Source organism: Zootoca vivipara, chromosome 3, assembly GCF_965207765.1.
Source record: "Zootoca vivipara chromosome 3, rZooViv2.hap1.1, whole genome shotgun sequence".
Lineage (NCBI taxonomy): Eukaryota > Metazoa > Chordata > Lepidosauria > Squamata > Lacertidae > Zootoca > Zootoca vivipara.
The window spans coordinates 44,891,223-44,918,503 of record NC_142586.1 but is presented as its reverse complement, the minus strand read 5'-3'; the positions used below and the strand labels follow the sequence as shown (position 1 = coordinate 44,918,503).

Below are 27,281 nucleotides of genomic sequence, written 5' to 3'. Positions count from 1 at the left end.
TAATGCAATCATGTAAACTAGCTTCTTATGTGATCTGCTCAAGAATAATAAAAAGCACATGAATTTTGCTCTTATTGCTAGGAAACTGGCCTATTTTATGCAGCAGTCCATAATAAAATATTTGTTTTAGATCTGTTTTTGTTACATGTTTATCTCAATGACTACATTCCTGATTTGTATAACAGTATTACATCAAGAACAACAAGAAAAGAAATCAGAATAATTAGGAATAGTACAAAATTATAACACAGTTTTGTTGGTACATGTACAAAATAATTCAGTGTGTTGTGTAATCTTCAAAGCACTACTGGGGAGACGATGAGTGGAATTGGGTATCTTCCAGCAGCCAGAAAATAACCATACATATTTGTAATGTTTGGTAGGTCAAACCTGACAATGAAACCTTCATTTTTTTAAAATTTATGGGATTCCAGGTTCATATGGGGCTGGAAATGACTCTTCTTGTCATCTTAACTGGCCACATCCCTGCAATCATTTTAAAATCACAATCAGGCATATGTAACATTGGATATGGTCATTGATTGCCACCTATAATACATGACCACTCTTACTTTAGTCATGTTCTTTGCTAGTGTTACAAGAACCTTAATTTGTGTCAGCAATATTTTCAAAGCATCTAACTCTATTACATTTTCACTTACGCAGTTACTATAACTTAGATGCCGTCAGCCATGACAACATGAACAAGTTCCTTTCAAACCTTGTGGAGAAATCACTCGTTGATCTGGAATACTCCTACTGCATTAAATTGGGGGAGGTAAGGCTAATTTATACTTCATAAAAAGTCTGAAAAGAAGAACTGGGCAGCCGTAATATTTATTAGGGATTATCTTTCATCCTGATGTTTGTTGAATTATGAAATACATGTAGGCTGCTGTGCGACCTCCCGTTGCAGCTACTGAGGTTTTGCAGTTCCTTTGGCATTTGAACCAGTAACATGTATTTGTGGCTCGCTATTGTGAAGTTTTTAAAACATAACACCTCCATTAGAATACTGCATAAAATGTGCTTGCCTCCAGGAAGGCACTAAGCACCTTGAATCATACAGTATTTATCTAAAATGTATATATTTCCCTATGTGTAACAGGACGACCACAGCATTGAACCTCTGACTCATGGCCGCATTGCGTCATATTATTATTTGAAGCACCCAACCGTCAGGATGTTCAAGGATCGTTTGAAACCCGAATCTAGTGTTGAAGATCTGCTCTCAGTTCTGACAGTAAGTTGCTATTCTGTTTGATTAATTATTGGGTTAAATAATTCTTAATCCAAATGAAGTAATTTTTAGCTCATCCAGCACTATAATGAAATAGGACATACAGATGTGAAGACCACTCCCCCAGGATATTGACATACCTATTGCAATCATAGGTGGTGTAGCAAAAACTATGAAGACGGTACATTTGCTGATACAGCTTCATTTTTCTCCTAGTCCTTCCATTTCTTTGTAAACTAGATGACATTCTAGAGCACTGGTCACCACCTGTATGTTCTGGTTAAATCATCTGTTTTGTTTGTGTCCAACAATGTCACTCCACTGGTGAAAGGACTCCATCAGGGGAAGACAAATGAGACCATTTTTGGCAAATTCCCTTCTTCTTCTCCCCCCCCCCCACCCCCTGCAGAAGCACTCTCCCCTAAATATTTTCTGGAAGGTGAAGGACCCTTCGGATTAGGTTGCTGTAGGGAAAAGGGGGGAAATGGCAGTAAGATGTCTGCCTGCCTTTTCCATTTGTGGAGCAACACAATTGACTGAAACCCTTTACATTTGCCTTGCAGCAGACAAGAAAATAATACAGATTCTAGATAAATTGGAATAAAAGGTCTTGATCCATTTCAATTTGGGAATCTTTAAAGTAAGGTACAGTGATAGTACAGGAATGTACAGATGTTGAAAGTAAAGTATTGTTTTCTTGGAGTAATTATCTTGATAACCCTTTTGTTCAAAGAAATATTTCACACTGCTGAGTATTGTTAGACGTCATGTTATAATGATGGAAATTTCTTTCATGGTTTTAATTTTAAACTATGTCCATGCCAGCTTAATGTATTGTCTGGCAGCCAAAGGCAGCTGTTATTAAAGATGGAGCACATGTTATACAGTAGTATAATTTTCTTTTAAAAAAAAAAACCCCAAACCTTGAAACCTATTGGCCAAGATCCAGAGAGCTACTTTGGGCACACCCTCAGTGGAATTTGTGACTCATCCCTTTGAACAGCAGAACCCCATTCCATATAACTAACCACTTTTGAAAGGCCCTTCAGTTTCAAAAGAAGTTTTGCATGTGTCAGGGATGGCAATGGGGGAGACATAAAGTTTTAGAAATCAAAATCCAAAACTCCTTTGGGTGTGCTCAACTGCTAGCTGTGTGATTCTGTGGATTTGGTCCATTAATGAGACAATCACTGTAATTTCAGCTCTCTTTTCCCCCATTGTAACTTGTAGGCCTCTTTTTTTTTTGCTATCTGAAGTCCACTTGATCTTTAATTGTAGTTCATCTAGATTGTATGATTTGACTTTTGACAAGTTGGTGTGGAAGTTTCTGTCTTGGAAAAGGGCTGAACTAAAATTCATTTTAGTCCCTTGCCCAGTGTGCATGTGTGTGTTCTCCTATGTGTTGGGAGATTCTGAAATGGTGCAGGGCAGTCTAGTATTATGGGTGATATTCAGCTGATTCTCATCATCTGAAGCCTGCACAAGGACTTCACTTGCACAGTGGCGTTTTCCCACCTCTTTGCACCACCCTGCATGCTTACTCCAAGATTGGCTCATAATCGGGTGAGAAAAGTGCACAGAGTGGGAGGAGAGGAAGGATTGTTCATCTGGCAAGCAAAAATGCTAGCTCTGATGGAACAATCACTTTAGCACTGTGTTGAATTTCTTGCCTGGTATGTGGATGATGCTATATAAATAATCTGTGACCATCTATATTAAACTGCAATGATATGGTAACATCCTTTCCCCAAGTTATATAAGCAACCCAAGGCTGTGGACTGCCTGCAGCATTCAGAGATCTTAAGGGCAGCCCACACAGATGCTCAAGTCATTCTCTGGTGGCTATGCAAGTGTGGATCCTGCTTTGCAAGCAGGGGGAGAATGGAGATTTTCAAGCTTGGATCCCCCATGAGACTCATGACTGGAATGTAGAAATTAAGGTGTATAAGCTGTTCAAGAGGAATAGACCAAACAGAAAAGGAGGAGGAGGAAGGATGTGTACATTTGTGAAGAGATCCATGACCTGGAGCAAGGAAGGCAGATAGAAAGTAAATGGATGAAAACTGAGAAGACGGAAACAGCAGTGACTTTACTGTGAGGCACCTGCTATAGACCTCCAAGCCAGACTGAAGACTTGGATGATGCCTTCCTAGACGAGATTACAAGACATTCAAAAATTCAATTGGGACTCGACAGATATCAGGGACATTCTGCCAAGAATGTAAGGTCCAACAAATTCCTCCGTTGCCTTGCTGACAATTTCATTTCCTAGAAGGTGGAAGAAGCAACAAGAGGATCATCTCTCTTGGACCCCAACAGGGAGGAACTGATCCATGGAAGTACTGGGAAACTTGAGAGGACATAATCATGTCATCCTGGGTTTCATGATACAGAGGCAAGGGAAAGACATGCACTCTGGACTTTAAGAAGGTCGGTTTCGGAAAGTTTAAGGAACTACTGGAGAGATCCCATAGTCAGAGATACCCAAAGAGAAGGGATTCCAAGATGCATGGGAATCTCTTGGGGTCCCTTCCAACTCTACGGTTCTATGATTTGATGAAATAATGGCTGACTACTAAGTTCAGTCCAAACTTGTGGACCAAACCTTAGTGAAATATATTGGTAAAAGCCATAAAAAATGGAATAGCCTGTAACTAACCTGGTTTAAAGTCTGCCCAACAATCAACAAGGATTCATTTTCCTCAAACATAGATTGCCACAATTATTACCGGTATAAATGAATTAAAAGCTGTTATACATGAAGAAATGATGTTTTCCTTCTCGTTGAAGAAGTTCAATTTCTCGTTGAAGAAGTTCCTTCTCGTTGAAGAAATTCAAGATTGTTCAGTAAGTTGTTCTGATTTAGGTTTTTGTGCACTGGGCAAGAATTTTCAGGGTTGTAATGAAATACCTTTTTCATTTTGCTGCATCCTGAAATCCCTCATCTAGTGGGTACACACAGTGGTTGTATTCAAACACTGGCTTTTTTGGAGAAGTTGTATCATGTTTGCCATACTTCATCACTCAAAATTGCCCCTCACACTTACTATTCTTGTGAATTGTCCATTTACCATTCCAAAATGAGTAAGACTAAATCCCACATTTAAGTTGAATATTCAATTAGTATAAATGTTAACCTAAAAGGTATAATTGCGTTGAGTGAAGTATCATTCTACAACAACAATACATTTATATTGCTTAGATGCCAAAATCGCTTCTAAGTGGTTTGTGGTAATAATTTCAACTTAAAGGTCTTTTATAATTATTTTTATATGATGGTTTTCATAATTGTTAGGTAAACTATTATCCTAGCTTTTCTGGAAGTTGAGTAAAGTCTTTTTGTGCTAATGGTTTATCTTTCAGCCTAAAGTTTAGTTTTTTTAACATTTTTATGTTGGTTTTCATAATTATTAGATAAGCTACTCTCCCAGCTTTTTTTTAACCAAAGATACAAATTGGAAGTTTTTATTGCAATTGTTTGCTGTGTTGAAGGCATTAGGCACTTTAACAGAATTATCACCAAGCTGTGTTTTTTTCTCTCTCTAAACACTATGCATTAATGAGCTTTATAATTAAGGGAGTCACTTCACACCTCTATTGTTAACCAGTGGCATTGCATCTGTCTTGCTCCATTGATGCCCTTCTCACTTAGTTATTGGAGCATTTAGCAGTTTTGGCAACAGGGAATTACATGGCACGGGGCAAGTACTCTAATTAGATGCAAGTGAAAGTCCTTGGGGAGATGGATATTTAAAAAGTAATTTGAAGAATCTCTTAATGATGCTGGCAGTGAAAAATGTGGGCCACAGTGAAAAAAGGCATGTCAACATTGCAAAACATGAACATGGGTGCAATAACAGTTGTGTAGTTCACAATCTATTTGTAAGGTTTTTATGTATCTTGAATATGTTTGTGTGATTCTTTTCTAAAATGCTTTAACTTTCAGATAGAGTGAATGGTCTTTCTATTTTGTAGCCTTTCAAAACTGAAAACAACTTGTAAAGGGTTATCTATATCCTATTAGCAACACACACATCACAGATGCTGATAGCCCTGCATGCTGAGGGCTCACTTGGGCAAGGAGAAATATATCTACCCATGTTAGATAAATCTAGCTTACCCACATGGAGTGGGTGGGGAGCTGAGCCTCTCTCTTCTCCCATCCCCTTCCTTAATGATAGTAATTTAAGGCAAAGGGAGATAAGAGAGGCTGGGGAGAAATTAGAGGCATTTATCTTTGTGTTTCCCCTGGGAATTGGTGGTGTCACTTCTACATGCACACACCCAGTCTCCCAAGCTAAGCTGCATATTTCTTAATACCTCCCTGGTATTGTCTATTATTTTAACTGTATTTAGCAGTATCTTAAGCAAAGAAGGGCACTGGCTTCATAGAACTGGCCAGGCACACTGATCCTGGAACTTTCAGCAAGCTATAAGTTGTTGATTACTTGGACTCTGTTATCTATTTACAGTAGCAGTATCTCATAGCCCCAGTAGAACTTAAAGCCCATACAGTGAGAGCTGTTCCTCCACATATTTGAGGCCCAAGCCTTTCAGAGATTTTAATGTTAGCATCAAAAGCTTGAATTGGGCCTGGTGGCATATTGGCAGCTAATGCAGTTCATGCAGAATTGGTGTTTTATCGTTCCAGTTAGATACACCACTCACAACTCAGGTGGTCACGTTCTACACTAGCTGCATCTCTGGATTGTCTTCAGATGCTTATTACAGTAATATAATCATGAGGTTACTTGGGCATTTATCCATTTTCACCTGCAAAAACAGTGCTATGACACCCTCTGGCATACCAGTAAGACCTAGGCATAGGCACCCCATTCCACTGAACCCATCTAAGCTCCAGAGATGGATTGGATCAAGGAATACCCCCAACTAAAAAACTTTATGGTCTCTATATAGGATAGGCTGTTTCCCCAATTTCCAGACATAGTAACCATCTCCCAATAGTACCTAGATATTATTGAAGATTCGCCTTCAGTATATTGGCCCTCTTCCAGCCCATTCTTGCTTTCAGAAAATGGTCCAAGCACTTGTACTGCCTCACCTGATTCTGGTGGTTTGGGGAGATGAAGATGGGCATCAACCACATCCCTATATGCATTACTATGTGTCAACTGAAACTAAAGGCACCATCTTCCAAAGTCTATTGAGGGGGCCCAATGCAACATCCTAGCGTTGATCTGTGCCAGGCTCCGCTTTTGACCTCAACAATGTGGGCCTCAAAAACAAAGACTGAGGGGGCCCAAAGAGCCTCAGCCCCCTGGAGCCAGCACCTATGACTGAAACTGTATCAGGCATACCTACTCTATGCCATTGCAGCCATATAACTCACAGAGAGTATGGTGCTTCTTCTATTGACTTAAATGTATAACTAATATTGAAATAGTCTGGAACTTTGAATTCTACTTAAATCTAAGTACTATAGCTTTTACTGATTTGTAGCTCAGGTTTTGAAATGCGTTTACAATAGTGCTCACACATAAATACATTTGTTTTGGTTTTCTATAATCTGAGTAAATGGGGCAGTTTTCCAAGCTAAAGTCATCTTTCCAGAATACGGTGGCATTGTGTATTTTTCAGTGCATGCATTCCATAGTTCCGTGACCTTAATTCTGAGTGTCTCCCCAGACACAAGTAATTCCATCATTGCTTTTTTCTCCCTTTTAGTTCTAAAGCTAACTTTAAACTAAAAACACCTGGTGTTCTCTGCCTTCCCAGCAAAGCACAATCAGTAGGTAAATCAAGATGACAATGCCCACCACTCATTGCTGACTGAATGTGGCATATCGTATTTTTCATGCAGCACAGAATTTAGGGGCGGTGGGAGGGATAGAGAGTGGAACCAAGTTCAAAAGCACAAAACCCTGACATTTAGGAAACAAAGAATATACATCACCCTTCTATGCTTATTTTTAATTCAGGGTAAACAAATGTTTTATCGTTCTTTTGCCATGGTCTAATTTCACTTCTCTTTAAACTAGCTGATTTAAAAACAAAGGTAAAAGAATATTGAGATAAAGTAAGATATAAGAGTTTTATGGTGAAAAGTATGACCCATCTGTTTCTCAGTTTCTTATAATGGAGGTCTAGAGGTGATATTAATGCCTGTTGGTAGAATTCATCATAGTGCTAAGTAGGGTGTATATGCACAGAATGAGATTCACTTGTGCAATGAAACTTCCCCTCTTCTCCCCCATGTATCCTCTAAACCCACTGAGCAGATTTAGGGGGGTGCTGGGGACATGGAGGAAGATGAGAGATGGAAAGTTCCATTGCAGGAGAAGAGCTTGTTCTATGCACACAACAATTTAGTTGAATCTCATTCCAGATCTCACCACCACCACCATGTCTACCATTAAATATAAAGGTAAAGGGACCCCTGACTATTAGTTGCTTTACTGGCCAAGGGAGCCGGCGTACAGCTTCCGGGTCATGTGGCCAGCATGACTAAGCTGCTTCTGGCGAACCAGAGCAGTGCATGGAAACACCGTTTACCTTCCCGCTGGAGCGGTACCTATTTATCTACTTGCACTTTGACATGCTTTCGAACTGCTAGGTTGGCAGGAGCTGGGACCGAGCAACGGGAGCTCACCCCGTTGTGGGGATTCAGACCGCCGACCTTCTGAGCGGCAAGCCCTAGGCTCTGTGGTTTAACCCACAGCGCCACCTGCATCCCATTATGTCTAGCATTACTGGTAACTTAATTAAATGTAACCTTTAGTACAGTATGTTTTCTAAAACTAAAATGCATTGTTAATAGAAATAGGCTATAACGTGATTGCTTTTATAGTAGAATGTTATTCTGGCCTTACTGTTACTTACAAAGCAAGTCTAAAATTCTAAAAGAGCTTGCTGGATTTGTCACTTCACCCATCTTGTGACACATGTTGGTGAAGCATGTTGGGGTTTTTTAAAAAAGTAGTATGGTCCATTTCCCATGTAAATGTACAAGACTGCCTTGTGCCTCAGACGTGTTTATTTGTAAGTTACTCCCATTGATTTTTGTGAGAATTTGATCCCAAGAAGTTTGCCTGGCATTACCCCTTCCACAAATAAGATGAAATTTGATTAATTTTAAATGTCCTCTACTTAATTCCGTCTGTGTTGCTTTCACTATATTTCATAGTTTAAATGAACTGCCCAATTCACGACTTGGAGGTTTTCGGCATATGTATGATAAAAGGTAAAGGTAAAGGGACCCCTGACCATTAGGTCCAGTCATGACCAACTCTGGGGTTGCGGCACTCATCTCGCGTTATTGGCCGAGGGAACCGACGTACAGCTTCCAGGTCATGTGGCCAGCATGACAAAGCCGCTTCTAGTGAACCAGAGCAGCACACAGAAATGCCGTTTACCTTCCCGCCGGAGTGGTATCTATTTGTCTACTTGCACTTTGACGTGCTTTCGAACTGCTAGGTTGGCAGGAGCTGGGACCGAGCAATGGGAGCTCACCCCGTCGCGGGGATTCGAACCGCCGACCTTCTGATTGGCAAGCCCTATTTGTATGATAGATAAGGTTATATAAATCAGCACCCGCTTGAGACATTTTTGTTTTGGCAGATGTGTCCAGACATGTAGAAGTTACATGTGTTTTATTAGTCTTTTGAATGCTTTTGTGTACTTGCTTTTAACTGTTTCTTACTGAGAATTCTAATGTTTTATTTTATATTTTTGTAAACTGCTTAGAGATTTTCTTGCACTCGAGCAGTGTATACATTTTGTTAAATAAATAAATGTAGAGTACCCCAGAGCAATCGTGTTAGAAATGGTATGATTCTATAGAAAATAGATTAAGCACTTTAGGTCTTCATTAAAAGATTCTTTTAATATTTATCTAACTGGTTCTAAAAGATGTTAGTCGTGAACACTGTGTGAGGTATAAGAATGTATGCTTGCCTTCTCTCGCTTTACACAGAGCAGATGGATGCTTGACTGCCTGCTAATCCACAGCTGGAATGGTTTCAGCATTTTCCACGTTGCTGGGTTAGAGTGGCTTTTCTAGTGGACTGAGAGGGCAGCAAGAGAGGGATATCATTATTCATCAGTATCCCAGTGGGATCGCTGCCAGCAGAGATTAATTTTTTCTCTTATGCTTGTAAAACAAGCTCAGGTGGAGTCTCTAATCCTCAGGGCACGGGTGGCAGATCAAGGAAGATGCTACAAAGCTAGTTAATTTTCAGATTCTAGGAGAAACAGAAGCTCTGCTAGATGTATAAATACATGATTGCAAATTTAAGTAGCTCAAATCCAAATGGGATCTTCCCAGACATCTGGTACTGAAAATCTCTTGTTGTTTTTTTCTTTGTTGTTTTTAATAGAAGTTCTTGCAAGTTTGAATCACAGCAAAAGTAGCTCTCTTCAGTTATCTTCCTCTATTATTCTTGGCAGATCTTGTCTTAATAGTTAGATTTTTTTTCTTTTTACAAGTGGCAAATAGAAATGTAAGCTGAGTAGAAATTTTAAGCTTACAGGTCTTATCAAATGTCGGTATTGCCAGCCCTTTTACAAAACCGCCAAGTTCCAGGTTATCCCCCTCCCTCACCCCCAAAAGCTGCACGTAACCCCATTATTTTAGAGGATATGGCTCAGTGGGAACATACTGTACTCCTAGTAGCTCAAAACACCTAAACCAAGTTAATGAAATAGAGATTTATCCTTTATTTACAGTGAATTATTTTTTTTCCTTAAAAGCTTAACATTGCTTTGGATGAAAGCCACCTGCTAATATTGCCTGGTAGCTTGTTTTATGCTCACCAAAACAATGGGCCAAGTTACTGGCTGATTTTAAACTGGTTTAGTTTTGTGAAATTTGGTAGTAAAAATCAGTTTTTGCTATCCCCGGTTTATCTAATAACCCTGACTAGCATGCAGGACTCATATGGAGAGGGAGGTATCAGCTTGATCAGGAAGACAAGTCATTGGAGTGGTAAGCGCACACAGGCCCCAACACCAAGCCTGAATGAACTGGATCCTAACTGCCCAGAGTCCCCTGGACCCCCTGGAGACAGCACTCCTGAGCAAGGTTCCCCTAAGGAAAACCAGGGGCCTCAGACTCCCAGACCCAGCAGTGCTCAGAATGGGAACTGACTGAATGAATGTCCAAATTCAGTTCCTCAGTTCAGGTTTGAGCAGCCGGAAAACGAGGTGAGGATGTAGGAACTGTGGCAAACAGGAGCCAAGGCAAAGTTGATAAAAGCTGTGTGTTCAGTAGCCCGAGAGACTTGTTGGGGGCTGTTGTGCTAGCAAAGATCAGGCAGCAACTGAGAGATGTTGTGCTAGTACCTGTTTACACAGGCATTCCCTGAGTCCAGGATTCCAACAAACCTATTTTTCACTTCTAGTTTCAGGATTTTGTCTTTAAAAATAAGTTTTTTTAAAAAAAAACCCTACCAACAGGCAATAGAAACTGTAATACAGGGCTAGGGGAACCTGGCATTACCTAGATTTTGTTGGACTTCAATTCTCATCAGCCACAGCCTGCTTGGTCAATAATAATGAGAATAATAATGAGAATTGCAGTGCAACAACTTCTGGAAAACCAAGGCTCCCATAACTGCTGTTAAAATATCCTTAACAATGAAGAAAATTGTCCATGTTTAGGTTTTGTTTTTACTGGTCCTCAGTAAATAAAATAATAATGATGCTGGAATGATGTAACTATGCAGTATGTGTGTGTATCAGCCCTGAAAAACCTTATCTCCATGAGACTCATAGCTCTAAAATAATTTTTCAGTAGACAGTGCTGTCCTGGATATGCTTCTGTTGAAGTAAAATTCACTGGAATGAGTATGTTTCGCATCATACTGATTGTGGGAAACTAAGAAGTGCATTGTATATCATGCCAATTTATGATGTTGGGAGTTGTGATGTTCCCAACCTGCATCTGAATACTTTGAAACATATATCTGGCACCATACAGAGGCCAAATAAGTTGAGTTCTTCACTTTATCAGGCATGTGCTCTAGTCTGCTTCCCTCTAACTTTAGGTATTTAGTTCAAAGCCTGAAACAAAAAGTTGACCGATTATTTCCTTCTGGGCAGCTGCTAAGCAAATCTGCTGGTACTGCTTTATTACTGTCATCGGTTCATACAAACTGTGCCAAAACAGTCTATTAATCTTAAAAACATGGGCAGACATTCTAATGGAACTGCAGTAAGTTAAAACTTCTTTTTCTCCTGACAAGTCAGCTTAAACCATGAAACCTAGACATTCTTTTTAAGTGTCCTTGGACACTTTATCAGTGTATAATATAATATTGAAAGTTGTTTGGAATAAAATATTGTCAAGGTTCTCAGGATCTTTTCTGCACCATGGCATTGCGTTCATGTTTACCAATGAAAAGTCTGGTCTGCTGCTCAGATACATAGCCTTCCCCAACTTGGTGTCCTGCAGATGTTTTGGACTGTCATTAGTCATGCTAGCTGGGGATGGATAGAAGATGGAGTCCCAAACATCTGGGGAAGACGGACGTAGGGTGATAAAGATTCATGTCTATGTTTTCCCCCATGTTGAGAATTTTTATGAATACTCTAGATTTTCATATTGCTTGTCCATCGCATCTGGTACTCAAAAAAGTATATTAACACAGAGATTCCCATTTAGCTATCATGGATAATAGCAGTTTTGTTGATACTTAGCCAGAAACCTTTCCTCAGATGCTTACAGTCCTTTGCATTCTTCACATCAAAAAGATACTAAAAAATGAAAAAAAAACTTTATTGTGGCACAGGAATCGGATTGCATCCTAGGCCTATGAAGACTTTATGCCTTATGCTGATATCACTTCAGAACCTTTCATTTAATGCAGTGGTTTGTAGGAGCTCGAGAAAGAGTTTAATTTTATGTGAGGAATTAATATAATTATTACATAAAAGTTTTTCAAAGATTTTCCAGGAGGTTCTAAAAGAAACTACCATGAAATTACTCTTGGTCTGCCTTCAAGGTTCATTCTGATAGGAATTATTCCCTCTCCATTCAAATACATCCACAGGTGTAGCTTTTTCTTTTACATGCTTCATTGTGGCAGTGAAACTAATATCTATAAAATGTTTGTGGAAAAGGTTGCTCTAATTGCGGATCTTGTTGTTGATTCTGTGCTAAGTGTTAAATGTCATTGGTACGATATTCTAATTTCGCTATGGTGTGATGCTCATTACAGCATGGCAATTTAAGTTCACACCCCAAAAGAACTCTGAACTTTTGGTCAGTCCGCCTTGCTTTTAACTAAGTTTGACCTTCCTGTGCTCTCTCACAGTGGGAAAGGTCATTTGGATTCCTGATCCCTTGATAATTACAGATGCCATCCATAGTTCTCTGCACAGTTAGGTAAGGAGGTAAAGTTGGAAACTAAATAAACGCTCAGGGGGTTTTAAGGAGCCATAGAGATGTCTTGCTGTGCAGAAATGTACTTCTCATGAGTGTTGTGTTATTGCTGTTTTTAATGTTAATGGGATCAGGGTGTTAAAATATGCATTCAACATGCTTAAAGTATGTGACATGTTATATACATGGCACAACTTACAACACAGGCAAGAATGGGAAGATGAATTATGGCAGCATAACATGCAGCTAAAAAGCAGCCTGCAGTGCTTTGTGTTTCTCTGAAATTCTTGTGGGGTACTACAATGTACCCATTTCATAAAAAAAGAACTGGTAGTCCTCAGAACCTTCCCACCCAAAAAAAGCAGGGAAAATTACACTTACACTTATGGGACAGTCAGAGGGGCTTGATGGGAACCAAAAAGGTGTCTGAGTGTCCCATACTACTCATGAGCACCATGTTTGGTACCTCAAGTCTACGTGCATGTGCCACAGTATCACTACGCACAGTGCTAAAAATTGTATCATCTAACATTAATTTATTTGTTTATGTGAGGGAGAGCTTCCACAAAAACAAGAAGATGTAGGTTTGGGACAGCATGGAACAATCTGTCTTAGTGCAACCAACATTTTACATGTACAGTATGAAAGGGAATCTTGTTACATAAATGCCATGGTCATATAATAGTAATTCCTTAATCCAAAAAAAGAAAAAGTGGGTCATAGCACAGTCTGTTTTCAGCCACGTACTTTTCAAAGTAATGAATTCCACCAGCTTGACTTACAGAAGTCATTTTCTTACTAAACTACTGATGGCCGGAAACCAAACAAACATAACTAAATTTTTAAAAGTTGGCCTTTCTGCCTGAGGCAGGTCCTCTCTCCATGATGGATGGAAGGGTGGAGAAAGGAGTAAGGAAAACAAGACTACAAAAAGAACTGGAGCTCTGCATTTCTTCCCTTCCAGCTCCTTGGCAGGACTTGGGCTACTATATAATGTGTGTCAAAGAGTTACTGTCAGCAACTCCTATACGGCTGCCTTCCCACATTCAGTCTCTTGGCTGGTTCTGATCACATGTCCTAGTCTAACTAATGTTGCTTCTTTCTTTCTTTCTTTCTTTCTTTCTTTCTTTCTTTCTTTCTTTCTTTCTTTCTTTCTTTCTTGTCTAGACAGTAAACTTGTATGATCCAGTTGATATTGACGTTGGGAACATAAAGATTGAATCTCAAACAGAAACTTATTTCATGCCCTTTGGACTAGGGAATAAGAGCAGATTTTTGCTTATATCACAGCCCAGCAAATACTGCTTGGCAGAGGGAAATATTTGATTGTGGCCATTCCATTCCTATTGCCACACTCTCAAAATACAATATGTATATAAGGGCAACATGAGATGGTGGGAGGAGCACACATTTCCAAATACATACGGTATTTATTTTTGAAGCGGTGAACTGTAGCAAGGGGAACCAGAACCTAGTCTAGTGACCCCCAAAGCAGAACCCATTACATTTCTTACCTTCTCTCCTCCATAAGGTACCACGGCAGGTTCAGCAATACAAAAATGCAATGTTAAAATCAGTTTAAAACAGTTTCACCTAGAAGAACAGGAACTTATGGTATTCTTTAAACCCTTGGAAGAGTTTGCCTTTTCGCTCAGCTTTGCTAAAACATTAATTTCATCTGATATTTTTTAAGAAAAAAAACCTTAAAGGCCAACTGGAGCAAAGCTATCCCTTTTACCACTTGCAAAAGGCTAACAGTCATCTGTGTTTCCCCTTTTTTAAGACGTAGCCATAAAGTAAGCCATGGCAGGATTTTTAAACATTTGCTAAATATAAGATATACCCCGAAAATAAGACATACCTCCATGCCGTGTGGAGCGAGACCACCGAGCGCCCCAACCAACCAGCGGGACTCAGAACGCTGGCTGCAGCAGCAGGAGGAGGAGGCCTGCTGGCTCGGTGCCTGGAGCCAGCTGCTGCTGCAGCGACGAGCGCGCAGAGCGCCCAAGCCAGCAGTCTTGCCTCTGCCTGGCCCGGCCAAGGAGACCTGCCTCCCCGCCTCCCAGAACCAGTGGCTGCAGCATGGAGTGCGCCGAGTGCTCCGCAGGACCGAGCACTTGGAGCGCTCTGTCGGGCCAGGCGGAGCGCCTGAGCCAGCGGCCTCCGCCTGGCCCGGCCGAGGAGACCTGCCTCCCCACCGCCCAGAACTGGCGGCTGCAGCGTGGAGCGCACTGAGCGCTCCGCAGTGCCAAGCGCTTGGAGTGTCCGGCCGGGCGGAGCACCTAAGCCAGTTTTTCTTCTTGTTTTCTTCCCTTTTTGTAATGTACAGAAAAGGAAACTATATCTTATCATCATCAGGTAATTAAAAAACTAAGACACCCCACCGAAAATAAGACACCCTGTGTTTTTTTGAGAAAAAAAGTTATAAGACGGTGTCTTAAAAAAGGGAAAACACGGTACTGCTGGGTGAGGCATGATCCCGACATGACTGAAGAGAGAACTCTGGTTTCAAGGCTTATTCATATCTTGCATTATGGGCAGTCAGCTCAAAATATCAGGTTCTCCAGTGCCTCTCTTTCTCATAGGAATAAAATATCAAATGAACTGCACTGCATTTATTTGAATGTGGTATCCCCTAAGCACATGCCACTTGGAGATAGGGGTCCAAGGAAATACTTCATTAAAATAAATGCATCGTCCATTTTGTTTGTACTGCATGTTGTGCTTGGCACTAACTGGGTATGTGAGGCCTGAGACTTGTGTTGGGTGGAGAGCAGGGGCGATGCAATGGGGAGTACTGCCACTCCTGCCACCTTCTTCTGCTGCCACCTGCTCTGCTACACACCCTGCCACATCCACCAGTGGCAGAGAAGCGGCACAGCCATTGGCACTGATTTGGGGCAAGATCACACTGGTTTCAGGTGATATCTCACCCAAAATGGTTGTGATCTTGCCCAAAATTTGCACTAATGGCGGCACGTCACCACCGCTGATGGAGGTGACAGGGCACCCATGGGCATGCTGCCTGGGGGGCTTCTGCTACCTGAAGCAACATCCTCACCCTACCTTAGCCAGCACTTTGAGAGTTTTCCTTGCCTGTGATGCCTAGACAGGCTCTCAAATGATTTGGTGCTTGCTAAGAGTGATCATGCCAAGGACCTTAAAATCTCCCTGAAGGTACAAACAGCACATTGTTTAATAGAGTCAAAGCAAGAGCATGCGCATTTATCACTTAAAACCCTTACAAATTTATATGACACACTCATATCTGTCCTCAGTTTGAGGGCTGTCCTCACTGTGCTTGAATATGTGCCAGAACAAGAAAAAAATTGTTCATGTGCTTCTAAATCGTCAAAATCCATGTGCAATATAAAGCTGGAACCAGAAGGCCAATCTTCTTTTATGGACTAGAAATAAACTCCTCTAAGTTGTAAGAAGAATAGAAAGTTGTAAGAAGAATTAACTGATACAGACCTAATTTTAACTAGTGGTACTACTTGGTGCCACTGGAACAGCGACATTTCCTTGTGCTAAGTTTGTTTGCTGCTCATAAATCTGTGCCTGACTTAATTCCATCTGCTTGCTAGTACATATATGTATGGGCTTATAAATCAAACTTGCACTTAATGTGCTGTCTAAGAGTTGAATGATAAAGTATTGGATGGTAATATGAAGTATTGCTAGTGAATGGGAGTTTTGTGTCAGATGTTTGATGACAAGGGTGGAAAAGAACAAAATCCAAAATGCGCTGTTTTGTTTTGCTTTCCTTCCTCTGAGATAATGAAAGTGAGATCGTACATGTCCTTTTAGGCCTTAGGCTTCGATCCACACGCATACCCTTATGCTAAAATAATTGAAAGGAGGGGGTTGGATTGAGAGTAGGAGTCCCTCCATGCACTTCTGCAGACTCAGATGCCCTCCTGTGAGCCACTGAACATGCAAGCAGATGTCAGGCTTGCTTGTGGTAAGCCACAAAATAAGGTATTCGGAGGGTCAGTCTGAGCTGGCCTGTCTCCACCTTGTGCAGCAGCTGCAGCTCTGTAGAGCTGCAGTGGTGGTGGTGAGGAGTTAGGATTACTCTATTAGTAAATGTGCTCTAACAATTGCTGTTTGGCGTTTGGCTGGCTGTGTCTCAGACTAATATAACATTTCTGGGGGTTGATGAGACTGTGTGAATACAAAGGGATATTAGATTATGTTCAGTACACTTTTAGTCAGTGGAATGTGCAGAGATTAACAACCAGACATCATTAGCAGTCAGAGCCAAGTGTGGCCACCCAGAAAAAAGTAGGCCATTTGGCATTATGTACGTTTCCCGCAGGCACTTGTGATTTTAAAACTTCCTCTTGGATACATCTTTGTACCCCAGCTACTTCATTAAACACTGGTGTTATGTGCATGCTGGATTAATCGCAGCTAAAGAAGCAGCAATGTGTATCTCCATTGCACTTTGAGAATTTGAAGCAGTCACACAATCATCACAGATAGGATGAGTTGTTACAAAGTGGGTGCTCTCCAGCTTTTGTTGGTTTCCCCCTAGAAGCAAGTTTGAAAGCTGCTCTGAAACCTTATTGATTTTACACTTCAGCTGTCTGGCTCTATTATAAAGCCTTTCTCTTTTTAGCAGGGTCATATTGACCCAAAATATCCCCCAGTGTCTGACATATCTTGACCCCTTATCTAGCACCACCTTTTCATCCATGCATTGAGAATCCACTGCCGGTCCTATATGTAGAACAGATAGCATTTCTATAAATCGGGTGTTGAATCTGTGGCCTTCCTAGTGTTGGACTTCATGACAGAGATGCATAAGATTGCACATGGTGTGGGGAAACTGGAAAGGGAGATGCTAGACCTTGGGGTCATCAATTGAAGCTGAATGCTGAAATATTCAGGACATACAAAAATAGGTACTTTTTCACAGAGTGAGTACTTAAACTGTTTGAGGGCTTCCCATAAGCATCTGGTTGGCCACTGTGAGAATAGGATGCTGGACTAAGTTAGGCCTTTGGCCTAATCCATATTATATAGTCTTATGGATGTTTACTTCCCTGCCTTCCTTGACCTATTGCTGAATTCACCTAAGTGCTTAAATTGCCTCCTTACCATCTTCTCAGTGCTTAATTACTGGTGCTCCCTTGTGCTCGCAGAGTAGTAGCTTGTTTATACACTCCTATGGCTAGTTTGTCCCAGTTCTTTTGCAACGAATTAGAGTAAGAGGCCTAACTTAAAAAAAAAAAGAGTGTGTGGCTACCTTGAAATTCCAAGGCTAATCCAGTTCAGTCGGATATCTTAGCTGCCTTGGACAGCATCAGACTGCAGTTGCCACTACTATAGGTGCCACATAATACCTATACCGCATGTGTAAGAATTCAGTTGTTTAGTATGGCATCACCCACACTTTGGAACTCCCTGCCGATTGAGATCAAGCAGGCACCTTCACTGTACTCTTTTCAGCACCTGCTAAAAACATTCTTGTTTAGGCAAGCCTACCCAGATGCTTAGAAAGTTGAGGTAAATGCAATAATTTTTGAGATTCTGCAGCACAGTTGACATTAAATACAATTGACCTGTCGCATTCCTTAAAAAGGGGGGAGTCCATTAAAAATGTGTAGTTTTGATATCACTAAACATCACTGGCAACAAGATATTTCTTTCACAAATACGCTACTTTGACTTGTGCATACTCTTCTTTTCTGCACTGGTAGAGTTTTAAAATGAAACCTGCATCCTAAAATGACATAGATCTAAAACTGCATACACCTGTTGGCAGTTTTGACCTCAAATTCCAATTTAAACATAAGTGAAATCTGAAATCTGCCAATATTGCGATCTCTTGGTAAAGAGCACACTTTTGCACCTTCAGTAGTGGAAACAAGCTTCAGGAATGTGAGAGACTAATTTGGTTTGGCTTAAAAGCCTCAGTGTTACAAATTAATCAGCTTGGTCCGAAAAGTCTAGAACTCATTAACTTTAAAGGCTTTGCCGGTTCTCATAGCTGAACTTAAGTTTTAGCATAAATAAGGCTTTCTTTTGTCACCTGCATCATCATGGCATCCCACATCTCTTACTCACAGCCTGATCCAGTGCATATTTGTTCATAATTGAGTTCAATGGGACTTATTCCCTAGTTAGTCTGCATAGGATTACAGTCCTGCAGTGTAATTCTAGCATGCTTACTTGGGGGCAAGACTCATTGTATTCAAGCATGCAAAGGAGTGCAGCCTTAGCCTACTATGAAATGTGTTACCTATTAGCTTTTTATATTTTTGAGCTAGTGTGCTGTATAAATCTACATTGAATGCTTTGTTTTATTTAAATCACTGGAATAGAAGAATAATCTTACTGAAAGAAATAAGAGCTTACATGTGATACCTATTATTTAATTAATTTCACAGTGACTTTTTTCCCCCCAGCCTGTTAAATAAAAGAAAGAAAGCCATGTGTTCTCAGTCCTTCAGATACAATGGAAGGAATTCAACATCACACTAGGGCAATTGTTCCATCGGAACAAGTATTTTGGCTTTCCAGGCAGAGAATCTCCCATCTTCCCCCACCCCACCCCCGCTGTGTTTCTCTGGGGCCAATTTCAGGGGCATTTGTGGGAAGAGGAGGGAAAGCCCCCTTACACAAGAGGAAGTCCTTGATCAGCGCTTCCGCTGATGGGACTCAATTGAGTACCACTCTGTGCATCAATAAATTTGCCTTTGTTTGTTTTAAACATAGGCACGGTTGGGAATATGTTTGCATAGTCATAATTTAGAATTAGTCGTATTAGGGATTTTAGGTTAGGCCTTTTAATTTTATTACTGACAGTGTACCTTTTAATCAGTCTTTTAAAAATTGTGCTAACATTTAGTAAAGAAAATATTTTAATTGACAGGCAGTGCTTTTTTCTGGGGGTACTCATGGGTACACAGCACCAGCACCTCTTTTTCTGGAAGAAAGGCACTGTTGACAGGTAACATGATGGGAAAAGGTTGAAAAAAGATGATGCTTTGGAGGGCATTTGTAAAACCTTTAATAAAGGAATGGCAGAGAACCTGTGCCTCTTGGGGTGTTGTTGGACTCCAGCTCCATCAGGCAGCATAGCAAATGGTCAGTGATTATGGGAGCTGTAATCCAGCAATATCTGGAGAACCATAGATTCCCCATCTAAGGTTCCACAGTTGGTAGAAAGGTTTGTGCTAATCTAGGTTTTGCGGTCAATTATTAGCAGTGGAAATGAAAGTGCAAATATTGTAAGCTAGGATGTTGGAAGCCTATTTTTATTTTTTATTCCTACCCTCATTTTGGTCTATGTCATCTTCAGTGTGCTCTTCTTCTCACTCATATTACAATTTATTTTTTCTGCACTGATCCTCCCCTTTTGCATGCTTTCATGAATCATTCCAAACTGACCTTATTCAGTTACTGAGTAAACTGAGGAGGATTTTGTGGTTGCCTAGCCATCAGCGGATACAGTCCTCAGTCACTTTGGGGTGAACCTGAAAATGCTTGGACAAGCACATCTGGTAGACAATCATGAATTACTTCCTACTCACCACTGCCTTTTGAGCAGTGAATAGTAGAGATGGAATTGGATGCCCATTAACATATGATGGTGACTTTAAAAAATGTAGTGTGGCCACTGGGATGTCCTTCTGGCACATGGTGAGTCAACTCAGTCCTCAGGCATTTGGAAATCTATAGAAAGGTGATGGATTGTGTAGTGAGGGTGCTGTAGGTTAGAACTTCCACACAGTAAACTTGGTGACTGCTTAATTAATGGACCTTGGGTTCCATTCAGCCTGCCAAAGAAAGAAGGGGAGAAGGTGGTGAAGAACCAACGTGAGTGTTAAATGTGTCCAGGGCATCTGCCTTCAGTTGCTTAACTTTCCCCGCCTCTGGACAAAATATAGAAATTATGGGAGAATTGTATGTTATTCCAAGAGGAGTTATCAAAGAGCTTCTAGCTGTTGGAATTGTTCAACTTTCAACTTCATTTGTGTCCTAAATGATAGGACTCAAAGCAACATCAGAGAAAACAAGTAAGGATGTTCTTGTCTATTGTTCCCCTAAAATTGTAGACTTCAGTGCCTTGGGTTTTGAAAGTAGTTTTATTGCCAACTTTTTGTTGAAATCAATACTATAATGAAACAAAATATTTTTGTGCTTAGACTGCCATTGTTGAACCCACGGCATTTGCAGACTAGGATAAGGTTTGTACTGAAAAGGGAAACCCAAATGGAAAATACAGAGTGAACAGCCGGACCTATTTGATTTGATTATGGAGGATGTTTCTTTATTCTGTCTTTCCTTGTGCAATCTGAAAACAGTAGCAGGGGGTTACAAGCAGAGTTCATCATCAGGTTGTCAATCACTGTCATTTAACATTTGCAGTGGGAGATGTCTTTATTCAAGGACAGCTGGGCAAATCAGAAGCACAGATTTGCAGTTAGCAGTCTGTCCTGCCTACACTAAACAAACAGGGACAGGGCATACAGACCGGCCTCTCGCATAAAAAAATATAATGGACTGTGCTGACCTTGGTGCCCTCCATTCAGCTTCATTCCCAGTTGTATAAAAGCTTCAGTGCCCATTCTCAATTTCCTTTAATTACTTACATGATGCAGATAAGAAAATGAACTTCACTTACAATCATCCATCACACACAGGAAATGAAGTAGGCAAGTTGTTTGAAACAAGAGGAGTGTTTTGGAAGTAAATAAAACAGGTTGTATTTGGGGGGAGGGAAGGAGTCTCGGGAGCTATTTTCTTTTTGCAGAAATACCAGCTAAGCTGCAGCTACTCCTTTGACCCTGCCTTCCCTACTCCAGCCTCTCCCCCCCCCCAGCCTAGTCTGTCTCCCAGTTGTAGCTGCTAGGCCGTATTGAGTGGGAGGGGGAAAATCTCCTTGGTAAATATTCTTTAAAATATCTTTAAAAGGGTGCAAGTTAAATAAGAGTGAGGCAAACATGCAGAATTCAATAGGGCTTAAAATGGTGGTGACCTTTAGGTTCTGAAAATAAATGACCACAGTTTTCACAAGAGATCTGGCAGAGACATCAAGGATTAGTTAGCAGTTGTCTTCAGTCAGTCTTTTTATGACGAAGAAGAAAGAAACCTGCTTAAAGAGCATGATTTTTATTTTTTTTAAGAAACATAAACTTTATTTCAAAGCTTTTCTAAACATCCTTTTACCTTTTGGCAGTAGCATTGCTACAACATGTGATATTGTTTATAATCAGAAGTGAATACTTTTGTTGAATATTAACAGTGGATACAGTTAAACCTTCCTTCTGCCTCCGTATTTCAACAATGTCAGCAAAGTTCCATTGTCTTTTAGGAACATCTGAAGTTTGGCTAATGTATTTACAGCTTCTTGGGGAGGTGGGGCTTGAAGGAGGATTCATCTGGGCGAACATTTAATTCCTGTGGATTTGTGAGAAATGTAGCCGTTTTGTCCCAGAGATCTACAGTTCAAGAAATGATGGGGAAACCTGACCATATTAATTGTGCATTTGGTGAAATTAAAAGTTGAGAGACCTTTCCCCCTTTAAAAGTATTGATTTTGCCATTGCAAAGCTCTCTCTTGAACATTCTGGTGGGAAACCTGCTAGCTTTGGTAATAAATGCAAAAATACCGTGTTTCCCCTTTTTTAAGACACCGTCTTATAACTTTTTTTCCTCAAAAAAACACAGGGTGGCTTACTTTCGGTGGGGTGTCTTATTTTTTTTTATTGCCGGTATGGTATTTATGGCTCAGGGCGCCGCTGGGCTCTCTTGAGTGCTCGGTGCTGCAGCAGCCACTGGTTCCAGGTGGCGGGGCGGCAGGCGTCCTTGACCAGGCCAGGCGGAGGCCGCTGGCTCAGGCGCTCCGCCCGCTGCTGCAGGGCGCTCCAGGCTCCTTGGCCGGGCCAGGCAAGGAAGAAGCAGTGAGCCCAGCAGTGGCGGCAAGCACGGAAGCAGCAGGGACGGCAGTGGATGAGAAGGCGGAGCACGGGGATGCAGCCAGCAAGGCGGGAGCGCGATCAGCTGTTAAGCGACACTCTTGGAGCGCCGCTTCACAGCTGATCGTGCTCCTGCAGTGCCGGCCGCATGGAGTGACTCTGTGAGTGGAGGTGCCTGTGGGGGTTGGTTTCCGCGGCGCAGAAGTATGGCTTATTTTCGGGGTATGTCTTATATTTCTCAAATCCTTAAAAACCCTGCCATGGCTTACTTTATGACTATGTATTAAAAAAGGGGAAACAGGGTAGTAGAATATTGTAAACGCTATCCATTCTTCCCCAAGCACTGCTCTTCCCAGTGAGACCTCTTCTGCCCCCCCCCCACCTCTGGCAGGAGAGCTTTAAGGACACATGTGGAACTTGCCCAATGTTTGCTTCTAGTTGCAGCCTCTTGCAGTACATCAGATGCCATCCAGAGGGTATCCCTGCCCTTGTGAGCAGCTTATTGCTTATTGAAGGACACAATGGCTGTTGTGAAGGGAAGGAACAGCAACAAAATCTGCAGAAGCAAGCTCACAGCCCTGTAGATCACAGCCATCATGTTTTCTGCACTAACGTTTCTTCTCTTTCTCCTCCCCCCCCCCTTTTATTATTATTAAGGATGCTGAAGAGTATGCAGACCTTCCAGTACGACATAATGAAGATCAAATGAACAGTGAACTGGCCAAACATGTCCCCGTTGAAGTCAATACGCATTCTTTTGACAGTTCACACACAAAAACCCATCTTCTGATGCAAGCCCATTTTGAACACGCTCTGTTACCGTGCCCGGATTATGTCACTGATACCAAGACGGTGTTAGACCAGTCAATTAGAATATGTCAGGTACAGTTGCACTCTTTTATGATCACTTGCTTGGTTTGCTATTGATCGCTGTCATAATATGGATCCAAGAATGCTCCTGAATTGTTCACAGAGATTACATTAGTACGGCATTCTAGCATTTTTCTGTACAAAATACTTTGCAGTTCTTATTTTGTGCACCCTCACAACGGTCCTGTGAGGTAGGTAGGCTTTAATGGTTCCCCTAGGCAGGGAATGTCAGAAGAAGAAGAATGTAGTGTGTTAATTTAGGGCTGAGATGTAGGCAAAGTCCATGTTGATCCCTCAGAAGTTGTGGTTAGGCAGACACAGATGGGGACAAGGAAGTGGATGTAAGCCCCGCCCTCAAGAGAACGGAATGCGCAGGCTCCTCTTCAGATATTTGTGTAACTAGAACAAACATATGAAGAAGGTTTGTAAGCACATGTAATTGAACACGATTAGAAATCTCACCAATTGGAACCCTGGCTTCTCAGTTTCCAGTGACAGCAAGCGTACCTTCAATTGAACACAATTAAAACTAGGGCTGATGGGAGTTTTTATAGTATCTGGAGGGCACCAGGATGGAGAAGGCTGATTAAGAGAAGCAAGATAATGTTGCGTTTAAACATTAGACTGGATCTGATCAGCACATTCAACAGAATAAAGTAGTAGAGTCATGAAGTGTTAGCATAGATTGTACTATTTCAGTTCGCAGATAGGGGGATCACATTTTTTAAAGACTTTACTAGCTGTAAAAAAAAACTTCCTTAAAAAAGCTTTTAAAAAAGAAAGCCTATTAGAGAATGAGCTAAAGTGGGGAAAAAATTCTGATATGCTAGGGTTTGCTCTCTTTTAAAACTTTGAAGTCTCTCTTTTAAAACTTTAAAGGTGGTGCTTCTATACAGTGGAGCATTCAAAATTGTATTCCCCATTTCCCATCTGACATTGATACAGTCTGTTCTACCACTTTATTCTGCTACATGTGCTAGCCATACTCAGGGGGTGCTGGATATGTGAAATTTATTTATTGGTCTTTTACTGGCTTCATATTAAGCCTAAAGCAAGTCATTAATGTTTCTGTGCATTTAAGCACCCAAGAACTTAATTTTCATGATTCTTCGATTCAGCTGCTTAGAAGTCTACCTTGTTACTATGGCATCCAGCATTGTTTACAACAATAAAGTTCCCAAGCAGTTTTTTTCCCAAATAATATGTGTGTTAAAAATAATACCGTATTCCATTTTTCTGTTAAAAGTGTGTGTGGTTTCTTATCTGTATTGTTGAGCATTTGCATGGCATTAGTTCAATAAGAGTTTCTTGGGGGGGGGGGCGGTGCTGAAAAGTTAGCTTCAGTAATTTAAAGTCATCATATTATTATTATTGTACCAGAATATGTGAAATCACTCATTCTTTCTTTGCGTCAAATACTTTATTACTGCAAGTTCAGTGATTAGTTTTCATTCTGCTGTTTGAAACCGCCTTTTGAATTTGTATTAATTGAAAGAGGTAATTGAAGTAGTAATACCTTTCAGTTCTTCACTCAGAGGGCAATCACTACTTCTGAGAAATAATCTGACAGTTGCCCACTTTGCATTTTGATTGGCAGTGAGCCTCCACTTGTAGAATTGTTGATAAAATATTTTACCATTGCCAAGTAGTGAGACTGTCATGGTGCTCGGTCTTAACCTTTGAGAAGTGTTTGCCCATGGATGAGTTAAGCACATCTCAGTAGGGTACCTGTACATTGAGAGAATGTTAGAATTGTATTTCTTAACTGCTTAAGGGAGGTGTTTATGCCTTGATTTTTCACTGCCATGCAACTCCATGGTTTTTATGATTTTTAAATGCCTCATCCAAATCAGAAAACCTACTATACACACACACAGGAGGGGGGGACTTTAGATCAGCTTCTCATTTGACGAGAACTCCCATCATTGTGAAAGGCAGGCGTAGATAGAAATAATTGTGTTGCCCCTTGTAATAAATGGAAGTAGGAATTCATTTCTTTTCCTTCCACTTGCATATATTTTATAGAGAAATTCAGCTGTTTATGCATACCTACCCTTTAATTAGTAGGCAGATTCACATGTGTGTTGTACTTTCAATATACCCATCTGAGTTCTTGTTGTTGTTTAGTCGTGTCCAACTCTTCGTGACTTCATGGACCATAGCACGCCAGGCATTCCTGTCTTCCACTGCCTCCCGCAGTTTGGTCAAACTCATGTTTGTAGCTTCAAGAACACTGTCCAGCCATCTCGTCCTCTGTCGTCCCCTTCTCCTTGTGCCCTCCATCTTTTCCAACATCAGGGTCTTTTCCAGGGAGTCTTCTCATGAGGTGGCCAAAGTATTGTACCCCATATCAAATAAGAAACCATCCTGACGGTGAAATCCGACATAGCACTAAACCTCTCATTCCATCCACAAGGATTTCTCTTTAAGCACAGGACCTCTCTCCACCTCTCCTCTCCCCATTTATCTGTTTTAGGGCATCTCTAAATGGGGCATGCGCAGGGGGAGGAGTCATGTTGCGCAAATGAAAATACAGTGACAGAATGTGGTAGTTGAATAGTGCCCACAGACTTTATCGAGATAGCAGTTTCACACACAGTGTAATTTTCGGACAAAATACTAAGTCTGTAAAATTATTCTTTGGGAGAAATAATAAGCCTGACCTCTGTCACTACTTTGTTGCCAGGCCTCTATTGCTAATTTATCACTGGCTGTGATTTTTGCACCTCATTGCCAGTCAAATTCCACCTTACAATTTTCTCCTTTATATACCATCCAACTAAGACTTATCTTCATGCATATGAAGGCATGCCACAAAGGCACAAGCATAATAACAAATTAAGTACATTTGTTAGTATTTTTGGTTCACGAGACTGGTGGGTTTTGCTGCAAAAGATTAACATGGCTCGCCCTCTGCTAATTTTATACTGTATGTCATTAATATAGTGTAAGATATGCATCCTGATGTGCATGTTGCACCTAGTGTGTTGTTTATTTGTGCAATAATTGTTTGCTCTGATAGTGCCATATTTGGGCCAATTTAATAGCTCAAAAACTTGATTAGAAATTTTGGAAAGTCATGACTTCTATCCAAAAGTGGATTTGGCAAGTAAAAGCCCTTCCATTCAATCCAGATTCCCAGTTTTCACCATACATCTTTCTTCTGTGGCCCCCATCGTGTTTGGGTGTCTAGCTACATGTTTCTTTTGGAACCACTTGGTCATTATTACTGTCCATTTTCAAACATTTCCATGTGCAGATAATTATTCCTGGGTCTTTCAGATACCTTAGCCTTTTTTAAAAAAGTCACTTGGTAGAGGGGGTAAATGTGAATATCCTTCCCTGTACTATGGCTAATAAATCCTTCCCTGTAGCTATGGTTAATAGATTCAAATGAGCATGTCATTTTAAAAAAAAATCTTAATTGCCTATACAGAGTTACTTTCCATCTGTCTAAGCTTTTCCCCCCCACATGTTTGTTTTTAAACACCCCAGGTAGCCGTAAGTACTGCTATGTGGTAGTATATTTGGTGACAATTTGATGATATGGTTCTCTCCTTATGTACAATTCTCTCCCCCTCCCCAAAACTCATGACAAATCTTTTCCCAGTTGGCACTGGAGAAAATGACTAATGCTTAACCCATTTGTGTGATCAATTCACTTAAGCAGCTACTGTGAAATGTTAATCACAACTTTAATTTGTACTGCATTAGCATTTTGATTAACTTGTAGGCTTGCTAGCACACTTGAAGCACTTTTACTCATAGTTACTGCTCGGAAATGACTTTTTGATTAATTAAGTTTGTTAGATAGCAGCTGAGCTTCCTGAATGCTAACCTTACGGGGCTAAAAGTTCAGGAGAAAGTTATTGTGAACAACTGTTGCCATTGAGAGGAA

General features: G+C 40.8%; 1 protein-coding gene across 2 annotated transcripts in view; it reads left to right on the top strand.

Annotated features, from left to right (window-relative positions):
- The window catches only part of ASCC3 (activating signal cointegrator 1 complex subunit 3), a 202,937-nt gene that overhangs the window by 156,905 nt on the left and 18,751 nt on the right, over positions 1-27,281 (top strand). For both annotated transcript variants that reach the window (XM_035109325.3, XM_088665994.1), the window contains 3 exons: positions 667-778; positions 1,109-1,243; positions 23,171-23,395. In XM_035109325.3, coding sequence (XP_034965216.2) covers positions 667-778; positions 1,109-1,243; positions 23,171-23,395 — 472 coding nt within the window. The remainder of the gene's footprint in view (positions 1-666; positions 779-1,108; positions 1,244-23,170; positions 23,396-27,281) is intronic.